This window comes from Heptranchias perlo, chromosome 8 (genome assembly GCF_035084215.1).
Source record: "Heptranchias perlo isolate sHepPer1 chromosome 8, sHepPer1.hap1, whole genome shotgun sequence".
NCBI classification, from domain to species: Eukaryota; Metazoa; Chordata; class Chondrichthyes; order Hexanchiformes; family Hexanchidae; genus Heptranchias; species Heptranchias perlo.
This window is the reverse complement of record NC_090332.1, coordinates 15382203-15398948: the sequence shown is the minus strand read 5'-3', so window position 1 is coordinate 15398948 and position 16746 is coordinate 15382203. Positions and strand designations below refer to the sequence as shown.

Here is a 16746-nt window from a genome sequence, read left to right as displayed (position 1 = left end):
AATTCACAAGCTTTCGGAGGCTTCCCCCTTCGTCAGGTGATGCATTTATCCATTAAGCCAGTGAGAGAGTTGGGACTTTAACTTCTTAAAAAAAATCTTCTGTATTTGCAAACAAAACCAGATAAGTAACATAACTGTCAGCACTTCTATCATTCAGATGTTATTGCATTGAACCTGCTGCTCACAGACACTGTGACCTAATGACCCTTTGCCAGTATCAATTACGGAGGTCCAACTGCCAAATAATTCTCTGCAAAAATCTCCTCTCAGCAAAGTAAAAGCTTTTTTTGTACTTCTTTGGCAGTAGTGAAATCTACCTCTGTGTCATCCCTCTGCTCTCAGCCCATCAGTCTCAAAAACTCCATCATGCCTGTTGACGTTACTGTACATGGGAGTCATCAGCACAACCATTCCTCCGACTACCATTTTTTATTTTCATATATACTAAGAGAAACATATGTCTTTATACTGAAATGTTACCTGGAGTTCAATGCATTTTACAATGGTTTAACTTAATCTACATTAAGGGGTGTCATTGTGCATGAGGTCATCACAGCTGTAGCTTTTTAGTTGCTACTGATAATCCTCCATAAAAATCACAGCTAATCAGGACAAAATCACATTATGATCAGTTAAGTCATTAGGAATAATGCAACAACAGTGCAGCAATAAGAAAGAATGCTTTCTGATGACTTAGTTAATAATTATGCCGACTAGTATGGAACTTAGCTACACAGACCAGCAGGTGCAGGTTTGATCCTAGGTCTATGTTGAGTTTAGATGGTCTATCCAGCAAACCCTGCTGTAAAGTGAGCATGTGTATTTGTCAAGTGAGGATAGACTCAGACCTTTCTAGTCAACACTCTAGATGGCCCACACAGAAACAATGGCAGATGGAGAGGTATTGGAATGCAACACGCACCTATAAAACATCTTCCAGAAGGAAGGGGGAAATAATTGCTGAGAAACAAAGTAAATTCGCGTATAAATAAAATATGGAGCTGAAATTCCAAGGAACATAGGTAACAGAGAAACAGCAGCAGGTTAATCAGCCCCTCAAGCTTGTTCTGCCATTGAATTAGATCAGGTTTCTGCCCTGTGGAAGCTCTAGCCCAAATTCTGGTCAGGGGGAATAAGAAAATCAATCACCTACCCCGCTACATCCAGAGACTGTTTTAGGAGTGTGTCTGTGTGAGTTCTTGGAAATTACGTCCATGAGGCTCTCCCTAAGCCCGACAGTATTGAAGACAGCTAAGAGCAGGTGTGAGTTACATTCATGACTGCACCAGGGGAGACTGATTTTCCTGCCGGCAGTCAAGACAGGCACCTCTGCTGCGCATGGGCCACTTGCCTCAGGCTCTATGACTCAGGCTGCAGGAGGACGGGAGCCTGGCTCCAGCGCACTTCCACCAGCAGAGCAGGACTCCCAGAAATTTGGGGCCTATCTGTAAAATAATGTGGCATGTACTAGCCCGTTTCTGAAGTGCAGCACTGGCCCCAACAATAGCGTGAATCCAAAGCAGCTTTCCATCCGTGTGTTTTTAGTTGGCAGCACTATGAGTGACTGATGCACCTGTGCCCATCTTATACATGCCAATATAGATAGTTTTGCTGTTGCTGGCCTATACCACTGAGAAGGTAATGGCCCCTAGGGGACGGTCACTGCTTACAACTTTAAAACTACACAGGCAAATAAGTCTAGCTACTGTAGACCTGACCCTCGCACTTCCCATCCACCGAGGCCATTCTGCAGCATATAGGAATGTGAAAGATGAATGGCTGTCTCTACAATGGCAGCAGGTCTACAGCCTGAAAGGTGCACAAATGTGCTGCAGTCTCATATTCAGCTGGAAATGAGCTCATTAAAAATGCAAAAGCTATTGAAACTTTCATAGCTTCCATTCTGTCTAATCAGCACCAAGTCCCTCAAGGCAGTAACTTAGGATGTGACATCCATTGCAAAACCATCACGATATGGCTCACCTGCTGAATACCATATGTCCAGCCTTGTCTGATGCGGTCTCTGGCCCAGACGTTGTGGGCGTTCTCTGCCAGTTTGTCTACCATGGCCTCCTGCGTTGAGGTCAATTTGATGTGACTCAGGTCCATAGGAGCTGGCTTGTAGCCACTCGGTAGCTGGTAGCTGTGTCAAAAAACACAGTACTTCTCATTAGTCATTTTCAGTTGTGTTGTCACTGTAAAGTTCAGTGCATCAACAACATAAACCAGTTTGCAATGTTAAAATGTGTGCATGTAATCCTGACAGCAGCTGTGCTTTATTCACTATCCTACCAACACCACCAGTTTATAACATTACTTAAGTCCCTTAAAATATTCTATTTGCTAATATTATGCATGAGCATAATTGGGGAAATCCCTTTTTTGACCCCTCTGGCATGACTCGTGCTGTTTGTGGCTCCCTAATTAACAAAGAAACCAAATAAATAGAATCACGGCATTAGGACTGAGATCAGCAACTCGGCAGAATCGGAGACTGAACTTGCATCTCTATGGGGTTAGTTCTCCAACAAATTGAGCTATCCATATTCCAAAGAGCTGCTTCATAAAACTCTTTGAACTGTCACAACTTCTGAGCTTTAATTCACATTGTTTAGGCAAACTATATAAAATAAAATCTATAAAACAGGTGTGTCACACTTAAAGTATTAACATAGCTTTCTCTCGCTGATGCTGATTGATCTGATATGCATTTCCAGTGTTCCCTGTTTTTATTTCAGATTTATAGCCTTCATAGTTACAAACATATGAAATTGACAGGCAGGAAAAGATCAACTGGTCCATCAAGCCTGCCCCACACTCATGATGGCTGCAGCATCATGATTAAATTCTTCTTCTTATCTCCATATAAAGCAGCCTCCTTATGATACAATACAGCTGCTTTTATATTGCAGTGAAATCCTTGGGAGAGTAAGCTAACTGCACCATTCCAGTAGGGCTGCTCCACCAGTGGAAGAGAGCCGGAGTGAACCCTGTGTCCATTAGGGCAGATAGGCCCAGATCCCATCCCAATTTAGGAGGACAAGGTCATTTGAATATGTGGGGCAGGCACATTGCACCAGTAAGGGGGTTTTGACAGCAGCTGTGACCAAACAACCCTTGTGAAAAAGAATGCCCTTAGCTGCTCCACTAGATGTCCCCTGAGGCCCTTCCAGGGCCTGGGGAAAATGAAAAGAAAGACTTGCATTCATATAGCACCTTTCATGACCTCAGGATGTCCCAAAGCGCATTACAGCCAATGAAGTACTTTTTTGAAGTTCAGTCACTGTTGTAATGTAGGAACATAAGAAATAGGATCAGGAGTAGGCCAAATGGCCCCTCGAGCCTGCTCCGGAAACGTTAAAGTGGCCAGAAAATCTTTTGCTCCTGAGGGAGCGTGTGTCTGCTATTACTGAGATTATTCGTCCCCTCCAGGCTCATTGATCTTTCTCAAGAGATCTTCCCAGAGGCCTCAGCAGAACTTAAGTCAGCTCACAGCTGCTCAGAGTGCCGCTGAAGCTTTGTTCAGGGTCTAAGGGGAGGATTTTGTGGGGTTGCCCTTAAGCAAATGGCTGCGGTAGCTTAGTGGTTATGGTATTCGACGAGCAACACAGAGGTACTGAGTTCACAATCCCCAAGTTGTGAAACTGAATTCAATAAATCTGGTAATTTGTGGGCTAGCATCAAAAAAATTGCCATAAAACCTTCTGGATTGTCATAAAACCAAACTGGTTCACTAATGTCCTTCAGCCTGCCACCCCTACCTTGTCTGGCCTACATGTGACTCCAGTGTGATTGACTCTTAATGCCCCTGAAGTAATCTACACTTCAATAAGAAGAAATTATAATAGACCTATCTCCAACAACACAGACATCATATAAGGATAAGACTACGGCAATCTCAGTTCAGTCAACTAGTAAAGTCCCTCCTCACCAATATCTGGGGGCTGGTGCCCAAATTGGGAAAGTTCCCCCACAGACCAGTTAGGTTTCCTAATCTATAATTACATGGTTTATCTCTTTCTCCCTGTTGCACATTGGCAACTGTCTATTCCTCTGGCACAACCTCCATGTCCAAGGATATTTGGATTTGCATTTACTTATGGATAGTGCAGCAAGTCTTTCTGTAAACCTGTTGCACAGTGGTGCTAACTATTCCACATGCAGACTGGTTGTGATATTTTTGCCAGTGAGTATGCATGAATTAGTGCTTTATAATGTGTTATTATAGCACTAAAGATACAATATCCGTGCATGATGACGTTGTGCTATCACAATTAAGAATTACTAATACAGCAGAAAAATTCTGTTTATTGCCCAGGAAGATCAGCAGTAGTTGAGGGAACAGGAAGAGTGAGAAGAGACAGAGAGAAAGACAGGGAAGAGGAATGAGTGAAGAGGAGAGCAAGAAGTGACAGGGAAGTGAATGCAGGCAGAGAAACGGACCGAGAAGAAAGAAGGGGAAATGCCATTGGGAAGACTTGATTCAAGGAAAGAGCAGAAGTGGCAACAAGAACAGTGAACAGGACAGGACAGAATGACAGCACACGATGAAAGGGTAGTACGCGACTGTGGTAATGCACGTTAGAGAACGGAGGCAAAAGCACATGGCATAAGGAGAGGCAGGAGGTAAGAGGGCAAAGGCAGAAGATACGAGACGAGCTATATGACTGGGGGAGCAGATGTGGGGCAATGTGGTTAGAGCATCACCCGCTTCCTGTTGCTTTCCACTGCTGCCATATACCCTTAGTCAGATTCCACCTCTCACCTGTGACCCAAAACCCTGTCCCGATCGCTCAAGCAGCCATCACCCATATCTCCCACTCATCAACACTTACAACTCACCCTGACAAAAGCAGAAAAATCAAATAACAAAAGATAGAGACAAATGCAAAAAAAAGGCAGAGCAATAACAATATGACAGATACAAGCACAAAAGAAGACAGAGGCACAAAGCAATAGATCACAAAGTGACGGCGAGAAACAACAGAAACAGAAGGATTGAGAAGGTAAGAGAAAAATACACCTAGAAGACACAGAGAGGTATGAAAGTCAATATATCCTATGACTTACTATTAGTAACACCATGGGAGATTCACAAGTAATTATTAAAAGTCTTGTATTTAGCAGGCAATTCCTGTAAATGTCACTTCATGTAACACCTTCCCAATCACAAGTTCTCAGTCACACTTTGTTGCTAACACCCCTATTGTTATAAAGCAGTATATTCTCACAATCACTGTGAATACTGCCATGGGAGATCTGCCAATATATTATGCATATAATATAAAAGTTTTGAGTTCGACCCACTTCAGATGTCACAGATGTAAATCAATCTTTGTTTAAAAAAATATAAAGGGTGGTTGATTTTATGAATTTGCATTAATGATGAGAAGCTTGGCTAGCTGGGAGCCCATATCAGGAATTTTCAAAAATTCATAAAATCTACCCTAGAAAACTAATTATTTCCTGTCAGGTTTATGATTACCTACTATCATATGAAGAAACAATACCCCTCCAATAGAGCACAGGATATGCTGAAGAGGAATGGGTCTATAATTGACTCAGGAGGACCGTACTTGCTGCAATTAGATCTTGTGGCCTTAAAGAGACAGAAGACCATAAAAGATAGGAGCAGGAGCAGGCCATTCGGCCCCTCGAGCCTGCTCTGCCATTCAATGAGATCATGGCTGAATTGGTTTTTACCTCAACTCCACTTTCCTGCCTTTTCCCCATATCCTTTGACTCCCTTGCTGATCAAAAATTTGTCTAACTCAGCCTTGAATGTATTCAATGACTCGGCGTCCACAGCTTTTTGGGGTAAAGAATTCCAAAGATTCACGACCCTCTGGGAGAAGAAATTCCTCCTAATTTTCATCTTAAACAGGCGACCTCTTATTCTGAGACTATGCCCCCTAGTTTTAGATTCCCCCATGAGGGGTAATATTCTCTCAGCATCTACCCTATCGGGTCCCCTCAGAAATCTTGTATGTTTCAATAAGATCTCCTCTCATTCTTCTAAACTCTAATGAGTATAGACCCAACCTGTTCAATCTTTCCTCATAAGACAACCCTTCCATACCCGGAATCAACCTCGTGAACCTTCTCTGAACTGCCTCCAATGCAAGTATGTCCTTCCATAAATAAGGGCACCAGAACTGTACGCAGTACTCCAGGTGTGGTCTCACCCTGTACAGTTGTAGCATGACTTCCCGTTTATACTCCATCACCCTAGAAATAAAGGCCTATATTCCGTTTGCCTTCCGAATGACCTGCTGCACCTGTATATTGACTTTTTGTGTTTCATGTACGAGAATCAGAGAATGGTTACAGCACGGAAGGAGGCCATTCGGCCCATCGAGTCCGCACCGGCTCTATGCAAGAGCAATCCAGCTAGTCCCACTCTCCCACCCTATCCCCCTAGCCCTGCAATTTTTTTCCTTTCAAGTACTTATCCAGTTCCCTTTTGAAGGCCATGATTGAATCTGCCTCCACCACCCACTCTGGCAGAGCAGAGTTATCTCTGGACACCAGGATCCCTCTGTACCGCAGGATTTTGTAGTATTTCTCCATTCAAATAATATTTTGCTTTTTTATTTTTCCTCCCAAAGTGGATGACTTCACATTTTTCCACATTATATTCCATCTGCCAAATTTTTGCCCATTCACTTAACCTGTCAATATCCCTTTGCAGACACTTTGTGTCCTCCTCACAACTTGCTTTGCCACCTATCTTTGTATCATCAGCAAATTTGGCCACAAGACACTCTATTCCTTCATCCCAGTCATTGATATATATTGTAAATAGTTGAGGCCCCAGCACTGAGCCCTGCGGCACCCCACTAGTTACAGATTGCTGTTTTGAAAATGGCCCTTTTATCTCGACTCTTTGTTTTCTGTTAGTTAGCCAATCCTCTATCCATGCCAGTATATTACCCCCAACACCACAAGCTCATATCTTGTGCAGTAATCTTTTATGTGGCACCTTATCGAATGCCTTTTGGAAATCCAGATATACTGCATCCATTGGTTCCCCTTTAACCACCCCTCCGGTTACTTCCTCAAAGAACTCTAATAAATTTGTCAGACACGATTCCCCCTTCATAAAACCATGTTGACACCCCTTGACTGTATTACGAGTCTCTAAATGTCCTGCTACTATTTCCTTAATAATGGATTCTAGCATTTTCCCAATGACAGATGTTAGGCTAACTGGTCTATATAGTTACCTGCTCTCCGTCTCACTCCCTTCTTGAATAGGGGTATTACTTTTGCGGTTTTCCAATCCGCTGGGACCTTTCCAGAATCTAGTGAATTCTGGAAGATTGCAACCAATGCATCCACTATCTCTGTCGCCACTTCCTTTAAGGCCCTCGGATGCAAGCCATCAGGTCCAAGGGACTTGTCAGCCTTTAGACCCATCAGTTTGCCTAGTACTTTTTCTCTAGTGATAGTGATTGTTTTTAGTTCCTCCCTCCCCTTTGCCCCTTGATTTTGTACTATTGTTGGTATATTATTAGTGTCTTCTGCTGTGAAGACAGATACAAAATATCTGTTCAATTCCTCTGCCATTTCCTTGTTTTCCACGATTATTTTCCCAATCTCATCCTCCAAGGGACCAATGTTTACTTTAGCTACCCTCTTCCTTTTTATATACTCGTTGAAGCTTTTACTGTAAGTTTTTATATTTCTTGCTAGTTTACTCTCATAATTTATTTTTTCCCTCTTGATTATTCTTTTTTTTATTCGTTCATGGGATGTGGGCATCGCTGGCGAGGCCGGCATTTATTGCCCATCCCTAATTGCCCTTGAGAAGGTGGTGGTGAGCCGCCTTCTTGAACCGCTGCTGTCCGTGTGGTGAAGGTTCTCCCACAGTGCTGTTAGGAAGGGAGTTCCAGGATTTTGACCCAGCGACAATGAAGGAACGGCGATATATTTCCAAGTCGGGATGCTGTGTGACTTGGAGGGGAACGTGCAGGTGGTGTTGTTCCCATGTACCTGCTGCTCTTGTCCTTCTAGGTGGTAGAGGTCGCGGGTTTGGGAGGTGCTGTCGAAGAAGCCTTGGCGAGTTGCTGCACTGCATCCTGTGGATGGTACACACTGCAGCCACAGTGCGCCGGTAGTGAAGGGAGTGAATGTTTAGGGTGGTGGATGGGGTGCCAATCAAGTGGGCTGCTTTGTCCTGGATGTGTCGAGCTTCTTGAGTGTTGTTGGAGCTGCACTAATCCAGGCAAGTGGAGAGCATTCCATCACACTCCTGACTTGTGTCTTGTAGATGGTGGAAAGGCTTTTGGAGTCAGGAGGTGAGTCACTCGCCACAGAATACCCAGCCCCTGACCTGCTCTTGTAGCCACAGTGTTTATATGGCTGGTCCAGTTAAGTTTCTGGTCAACGTTAACCCCCAGGATGTTGATGGTGGGGGATTCGGTGATGGTAATGCCATTGAATGTCAAGGGGAGGTGGTTAGACTCTCTCTTGTTGGAGATGGTCATTGCCTGGCACTTGTTTGGCACGAATGTTACTTGCCACTTATCAGCCCAAGCTTGGATGTTGTCCAGGTCTTGCTGCGTGCGGGCTCGGACTGCTTAATTATTTGAGGGGTTGCGAATGGAACTGAACACTATGCAATCATCAGCGAACATCCCCATTTCTGACCTTATGATGGAGGGAAGGTCATTGATGAAGCAGCTGAAGATGGTTGGGTCTAGGACACTGCCCTGAGGAACTCCTGCAGCAATGTCCTGGGGCTGAGATGATTGGCCTCCAACAACCACTACCATCTTCCTTTGTGTTAGGTATGACTCCAGCCACTGGAGAGTTTTCCTCCTGATTCCCATTGACTTCAATTTTACTAGGGCTCCTTGGTGCCACACTCGGTCAAATGCTACTGAGCATCGGTGAGCAGGTTATTGGTGAGTAAGTGCCACTTGATAGCACTGTCGACGACACCTTCCATCACTTTGCTGATGATTGCGAGTAGACTGATGGGGCGGTAATTGGCCGGATTGGATTTGTCCTGCTTTTTGTGGACAGGACATACCTGGGCAATTTTCCACATTGTCGGGTAGATGCCAGTGTTGTAGCTGTACTGGAACAGCTTGGCTAGAGGCGCAGCTAGTTCTGGAGCACAAGTCTTCAGCACTACAGCCGGGATGTTGTCGGGGCCCATTGCCTTTGCTGTATCCAGTGCACTCAGCCGTTTGTTGATATCACGTGGAGTGAATCGAATTGGCTGAAGACTGGCTTCTGTGATGGTGGGGATATCGGGAGGAGGCCGAGATGGATAGTCCACTCGGCACTTCTGGCTGAAGATGGTTGCGAACGCTTCAGCCTCGTCTTTTGCACTCACATGCTGGACTCCGCCATCATTGAGGATGGGGATGTTTGCAGAGCCTCCTCCTCCCGTTAGTTGTTTAATTATCCACCACCATTCACGACTGGATGTGGCAGGACTGCAGAGCTTTGATCTGATTCGTTGGTTGTGGAATCGCTTAGCTCTGTCTATAGCATGTTGCTTCTGCTGTTTAGCATGAATGTAGTCCTGAGTTGTAGCTTCACCAGGTTGGCACCTCATTTTTAGGTACGCCTGGTGCTGCTCCTGGCATGCTCTTCTACACTCTTCATTGAACCAGGGTTGATCCCCTGGCTTGTTGGTAATGGTAGAGTGAGTCATCCTTTGCTGGTTTTTAAAGTTTTCCAAATCTTTGGGCTTAGCAGTAATCTTTGCCACGTCGTCTGCTTTTTCTTTTAACCTGATACCATCCTTTCATTCCTTAGTTAGCCATGTTTGGTTCACCCTTTTTGTGGAGTCTTTCCTCCTCACAGGGATATATTTTTGTTGAGTCATAAAATATCTTTTTAAATGTTTGCCACTGCTTATCCACCATCATGCCATCTAATCTGTTTACCCATTCCCTTTAGCCAATTCCGCCCTCATTCCTTTATAATTGCCCTTATTTAAGTTTAATACAGTATTTTCAGACCCAAGATCCTCGCTCTCAAACTAGATGTGAAATTCTATCATGTTATGATCACTGCTTCCCAAGGGATCCTTTACTTTGAGATTAATTAATCCTGTTTCGTTACCCATTACCAAATCCAAAATGGCCTGTTCCCTAGTTGGTTCCCCAACGTATTGGTCTAAGAAACAGTCCCTAATACGCTCTATGTACTCCTCCCCAGGGCTATTTTTGCCATTTTGATTTGTCCAATCTATGTGAAAGTTAAAATCGCCCATGATTATTGCATTACCTTTTTTACAAGCCCCCCTTATTTCCTGATTAATATTTTGCCCTACAGTGTAGCTACTGTTAGGGGGCCTATATACTACTCCCACCAGTGATTTCATTCCCTTCCTATTTCTTACCTCCACCCAAATTGATTCGACATCTTGATCTTCTGAGCCAAGATCATTTCTCACTATTATACCAATTTCAGCTACCCCACCACCTTTACCTTTTTTCCTATCCTTCCGAAATGTTAAATAACCCTGAATATTTAGCTCCCAACCATGGTCACCATGCAACCATGTCTCTGTAATGGCCACGAGATCATACCCATTTGTTTCTATTTGTGCCGTCAATTCATCTATCTTGTTACGAATGCTGCGCGCATTCAGATAAAGAACCTTTAATTTTGTCTTTTTACCATTCTTTCCTACCCCGGCCTCATATGCTAGTGCACTCTTACGTTTGTACGCTCCGTCCCTTCCTGACACACTCTGTTTATCATTACCCCCATCACTTTCCTGTACTACTTCCTTGTCTTTTCTCTTTATCCATCTAAACTTCGCCCCACCTGAGCCCTCCCCCCCCCTCTATTTAGTTTAAAGCCTTCTCTACCGCCCTAGTTATTCAGTTTGCCAGAACATTGGTCCCAACATGGTTCAGGTGAAGCCCGTCCCAACGGAACAGCTCCCTCTTTCCCCAGTACTGGGGAAATCCACTTCTCCCACACCAATCTTTGAGCCACGCATTCATCTCTCTGATCTGATTTACCCTGTGCCAAATTGCTCGTGGCGCAGGTAATAATCCGGAGATTATCACCTTTGTGGTTCTGCTTTTTAATTTAGTCCCTAGCTGCTCAAACTCCCTCATCAGAACCTATTTCTTAGTCCTACCTATTTCGTTGGTACCTACGTGGACCACGACAACTGGATCCTCCCCCTCCCACTCCAAGTTTCTCTCCAGCCCTGAGGAGATGTCCTTAACCCTGGCACCGGGTAGGCAACACAGCCTTCGGGACTCTCGGTCTTGGCTGCAGAGAACAGTATCTATCCCTCTAACTATACTGTCGCCTACTACAACCACATTCCTTTTTACTCCCCCCGCTTGAATGGCCCCCTGAAACACGGTGCCATGGCCAATTTGCTCATCCTCCCTGCAGTCCCTGCACTTGTCCACAAGGGCTGCAAGAACCTTGTATCTATTGGACAAGTGCAGAGGCTGAGGCTCCTGCAATGCTAACTCCTGGATCCCCGTACCTGCCTCACTCGCAGTCACACCCTCCTGTCCCTGACTATGTGTCAATTCTACAGTATTTAGTCCAAGGGGCGTGACTGCCTCCTGGATCAAAGTGTCCAGGTAACTTTCTCCCTCCCTGATGCCTCGCAATGTCTGCAGCTCGGACTACAGCTCCTCAACTCGGAGCCGAAGTTCCTCGAGAGCTGTAGACACTTACCACAGATGTAGTCGCCCCGGACAAAACTGTCCAGTAGCTCCCACATATTACAGCTGCAACACATCTCCTGTCCTGTCATAACTATTTTATTTATTTGATTGATTACCACAATGCCAATCAAATTATTTTTAGATTGAACCAAGTACTGGCCTTGTTTAATTTATTAAATGAAGTTTAGTTTTTTTTTAAATTTAGTTTTATGCTTTAAGTTACTTAGCCCACAGTCCTAAGAAAGAAGAAAACAGAAGAGATACTCACCACCAACCACCTACCTGCCTTATCTGTGACGTCACACTGCAGTTTTATTTTGTTGTTGCTGAGACCCGCTCTCAGTACGCTCCTCTCTGCTGACTAATCAAATCACCCCTTACTGCACAAATCCCCTAACTCACTAAATTTCCAATCTGTCGAAACCAGACTCCATCGATAGCTGCTATTCTGTGCTCCCTCACTCCGTGCATTAGCAAAACCCTTCTGAATTTATGCTAGCTGGGATGCCAGTCACCAAAGTCAGCCCCAGCTGACAGTAGATTACCAGTTCTAACCAGTCACCTAATTAACTAGGTGACCAACTGCCACTTCAGGCTGCTTGTTCACCACTAACTGAAAACTGCAAGTTAAGATTAAATTTAAGTTAAATGCTTGATGCCAAACTTAATCAAATTTTAGATAAAGATCAACCCTTAAAAATCCCCTCACTCACCAAATTCCCAATTATAAACTCTGTCGAAACCAGACTCCTTTGATAGTTGCTACTCCATGCTCCACTTTAGCAGCAGAAAAATGTTTTGTACATTACATGGTATAATGTTTCTGCTTTTATAAGACAGTGTCGTCTGACTTACTGTGGGTAATGCTACGGGATATCCTCTAGTATATAATATTTTTCATACTCGTGTTTTCCTGAATCTCTCACCATTAAGCCATTAGTTCCAATTTTATTTAGTGTGTGTTGAGATGAGAAATGGTTATGACAGCCACACTTCTGATGAAGCCAGTGTTGAACAAGCCACAATTGTTTCTCACACAGACTCTCTCAATGTACAGAAATAAGTATGATGTGGAGATGCCGGTGATGGACTGGGGTTGACAATTGTAAACAATTTTACAACACCAAGTTATAGTCCAGCAATTTTATTTTAAATTCACAAGCTTTCGGAGATTTTCTCCTTCCTCAGGCAAATGTTTCAAGATCTCCTTGAAGCCTACGCATTTATACATATTGAACAATAATAAATGGTGTTTACAGACTGCCCCTGCAACTGCCCGTTGCCAAGGCAATCACCGTGTTCAGACAGAGAGGTGTTACCTGCAGAACCTCCGAATACACATTCAATAAAAAAACAAACAGGGAAAAAAAAGAGAAAAAAAAACACAGAGAGAGGCAGAAACATCCGGAAGGCAGAGAGAGCCAGCAAATGACCCATTATATTAAAAACAGATAACATTTGTTCGCTGGTGGGTTAACGTGTAGCGTGACATGAACCCAAGATCCCGGTTGAGGCCGTCCTCATGGGTGCGGAACTTGGCTATCAATTTCTGCTCGACGATTTTGCGTTGTCGTGTGTCTCGAAGGCCGCCTTGGAGTACGCTTACCCGAAGGTCGGTGGATGAATGTCCATGACTGCTGAAGTGTTCCCCGACTGGGAGGGAACCCTCCTGTTTGGCGATTGTTGCGCGGTGTCCGTTCATCCGTTGTCGCAGCGTCTGCATGGTCTCGCCAATGTACCATGCTCTGGGGCATCCTTTCCTGCAACGTATGAGGTAGACAACGTTGGCTGAGTCACAGGAGTATGAACCATGCACCTGGTGGGTGGTGTCATCTCGTGTGATGGTGGTATCTGTGTCGATGATCTGGCATGTCTTGCAGAGGTTACCGTGGCAGGGTTGTGTGGCGTCGTGGACGCTGTTCTCTTGAAAGCTAGGTAGTTTGCTGCGAACGATGGTCTGTTTGAGGTTGGGTGGCTGTTTAAAGGCGAGTAGTGGAGGTGTGGGGATGGCCATAGCGAGGTGTTTGTCCTCATTGATGACATGTTGAAGGCTGCGGAGAACATGGCGTAGTTTCTCCGCTCCGGGGAAGTACTGGACGACAAAGGGTACTCTGTTGGTTGCGTCCCGTGTTAGTCTCCTGAGGAGGTCTATGCGATTTTTTGCTCGACTCATCGATCGACAGTTCCGACGGGCCACAGCAAAAAATCGCATAGACCTCCTCAGGAGACTAACACGGGACGCAACCAACAGAGTACCCTTTGTCGTCCAGTACTTCCCCGGAGCGGAGAAACTACGCCATGTTCTCCGCAGCCTTCAACATGTCATCAATGAGGACAAACACCTCGCTATGGCCATCCCCACACCTCCACTACTCGCCTTTAAACAGCCACCCAACCTCAAACAGACCATCGTTCGCAGCAAACTACCTAGCTTTCAAGAGAACAGCGTCCACGACGCCACACAACCCTGCCACGGTAACCTCTGCAAGACATGCCAGATCATCGACACAGATACCACCATCACACGAGATGACACCACCCACCAGGTGCATGGTTCATACTCCTGTGACTCAGCCAACGTTGTCTACCTCATACGTTGCAGGAAAGGATGCCCCAGAGCATGGTACATTGGCGAGACCATGCAGACGCTGCGACAACGGATGAACGGACACCGCGCAACAATCGCCAAACAGGAGGGTTCCCTCCCAGTCGGGGAACACTTCAGCAGTCATGGACATTCATCCACCGACCTTCGGGTAAGCGTACTCCAAGGCGGCCTTCGAGACACACGACAACGCAAAATCGTCGAGCAGAAATTGATAGCCAAGTTCCGCACCCATGAGGACGGCCTCAACCGGGATCTTGGGTTCATGTCACGCTACACGTTAACCCACCAGCGAACAAATGTTATCTGTTTTTAATATAATGGGTCATTTGCTGGCTCTCTCTGCCTTCCGGATGTTTCTGCCTCTCTCTGTGTTTTTTTTTCTCTTTTTTTTCCCTGTTTGTTTTTTTATTGAATGTGTATTCGGAGGTTCTGCAGGTAACACCTCTCTGTCTGAACACGGTGATTGCCTTGGCAACGGGCAGTTGCAGGGGCAGTCTGTAAACACCATTTATTATTGTTCAATATGTATAAATGCGTAGGCTTCAAGGAGATCTTGAAACATTTGCCTGAGGAAGGAGAAAATCTCCGAAAGCTTGTGAATTTAAAATAAAATTGCTGGACTATAACTTGGTGTTGTAAAATTGTTTACAGAAATAAGTAGGCAGCAAGAATGTGAATTCAACAAATGAGCAAACATTGTTTCCAAAAAAGTAAACTACTCACTGAAACAATTAAAGAGAAAATAACATATTGCAGTGTGTTTGTGACATGTCTATTGTAATTGAGCATGTCTCTGGGCTGGGAGTACCTGACAAGTCTCTGTCTGCACTTATTTTAGTAACAATGATACAACAAGTTTACAGCAAGAGGTGGAATGCATTTGAAGCAGTCACATTGACTGGAGAATTTAAAATGCATTTACAACTCCACAGGGCATAATGATGAAGTGCCTCATCACATTCAGCACCAGTGAAAGGTGGTTCATTCAGATTCTGATCCAGCGTTATATATGTCAGATTCATCAATCAAACAAAGAAAGTAGCTGAATTGAACTTCAACAGATTATTATTTAGATGTGCAACTGGTAAAACAAAATGCATATTATATATATATATAAGTTTAGAGTTTGACCCACTTCAGATGTCACAGATGTCAATCAATCTTTGTTTATAAAGTAGAAAGGATAGGGTTTGTATCAGACTTGGCTATGAAATGCTAATTTGTATTTTCACAGAGCTCCTCCCGGCTCCACACACAGGTAAGCATATTTTAAAATGTTGCCTTGTAGGTTGTAGCCTAACAGGTGATCTGGTTAAGAAACAAGCTGCCTCTGGGCAAACTAATCTTGCAGAGGGGTACTCAAACAGGCTTTTGGCCCCTTATTTGCATATGCATAGGGTCTAACGCCTGTTTCAGGCGTGGACACTGCACCCCCATTTTTTGGCCTTTACCAATATGGCGGGCGGGGGACTTCAGGCTCGTAGTGAGCATGCGCTTCCTGCCCGCCATATTGGAGGCTCTGGAGGCCGTATAGCGCCTGAATTTCTAAGCCAAAGACTCTTGCAATTTGCACAAGAGATCTGCTTTGATCGGGTCAGAGCATATTTTGTTAATCTTTTGACCCACTCTCCATGTGGTGATATCCCAGTCACGCGGTACCAGATAATGCAGGCGGCACAGTCTGTGTGACGAAAGCAGAGTATGCACAACATAACATGTGTTAATTTTTCTTCCACTTTCGTAGCAGTACCCAATCCCTTTCCGAGAGTGCACAGCGGTGCATAAAATGCCCCGTTAATGGTACGTTTTGCTCTGCAACATGAGAGACCTTCAGTTTATGTATGCTTACTTTGCAAGCATTTCACAGTCTGAAATATCTTTCCACCAAAGAAAGCAAGTGAATGGTGTGGAGGTTGGGCTATCCCAGCTTCCACAGGTTTATGAAAGCACTCGAAGAAAGTCCTGAAGAGAAGAGAGAAAAGTAACTTCAAAGGCAAATAAGCAAAATCTATAAATATGGCTATTTCCATATAGATATGGTAAAGAATAAAATGGGTGTAAATCATGACATTTTCTGGAGTTATTTATCTTAATCAGTACAGTCCCCACCGGATTCGGCGGGCGCAATCATGCAAACTCGAATTGCCCGCTATAAGCAGTGGAAGCTGGATCCATCAGACTCCCTAACGCCGAACATTTTGAAGAGGTAAGGATCTAGGATCACTAATCTAGTTAAAAAGTGGTGGAGACTGTATTGCCTGATGCTAAATCGATCCAAAATCGGATAATGATTTATTTAAATGGACACCATACAAATCATCTGTATTTAGCAAACAGTTGGTTGAAGCTGCCTGAAGTCTCCATTAGTTGTTTGCACTGTTAACAACTACAGGAGTCGGAAAGTGGAGATTTCGGGCAGCTTCAAACAGATGTTCCTGGGGCATTATAAACAGGGGTGGACAGCGCTCAGAG

The 16746-nt window shown here is 44.5% G+C and overlaps 1 protein-coding gene across 1 annotated transcript in view; it reads right to left on the bottom strand.

Moving 5' to 3' along the window:
* Positions 1 to 16746, bottom strand: part of ryr2a (ryanodine receptor 2a (cardiac)) — a 471729-nt gene that overhangs the window by 267221 nt on the left and 187762 nt on the right. Inside the window, exon 28 of the mRNA XM_067988444.1 lies at positions 1984 to 2143. Within this exon, the coding sequence (XP_067844545.1) occupies positions 1984 to 2143 (160 nt within the window). The remainder of the gene's footprint in view (positions 1 to 1983; positions 2144 to 16746) is intronic.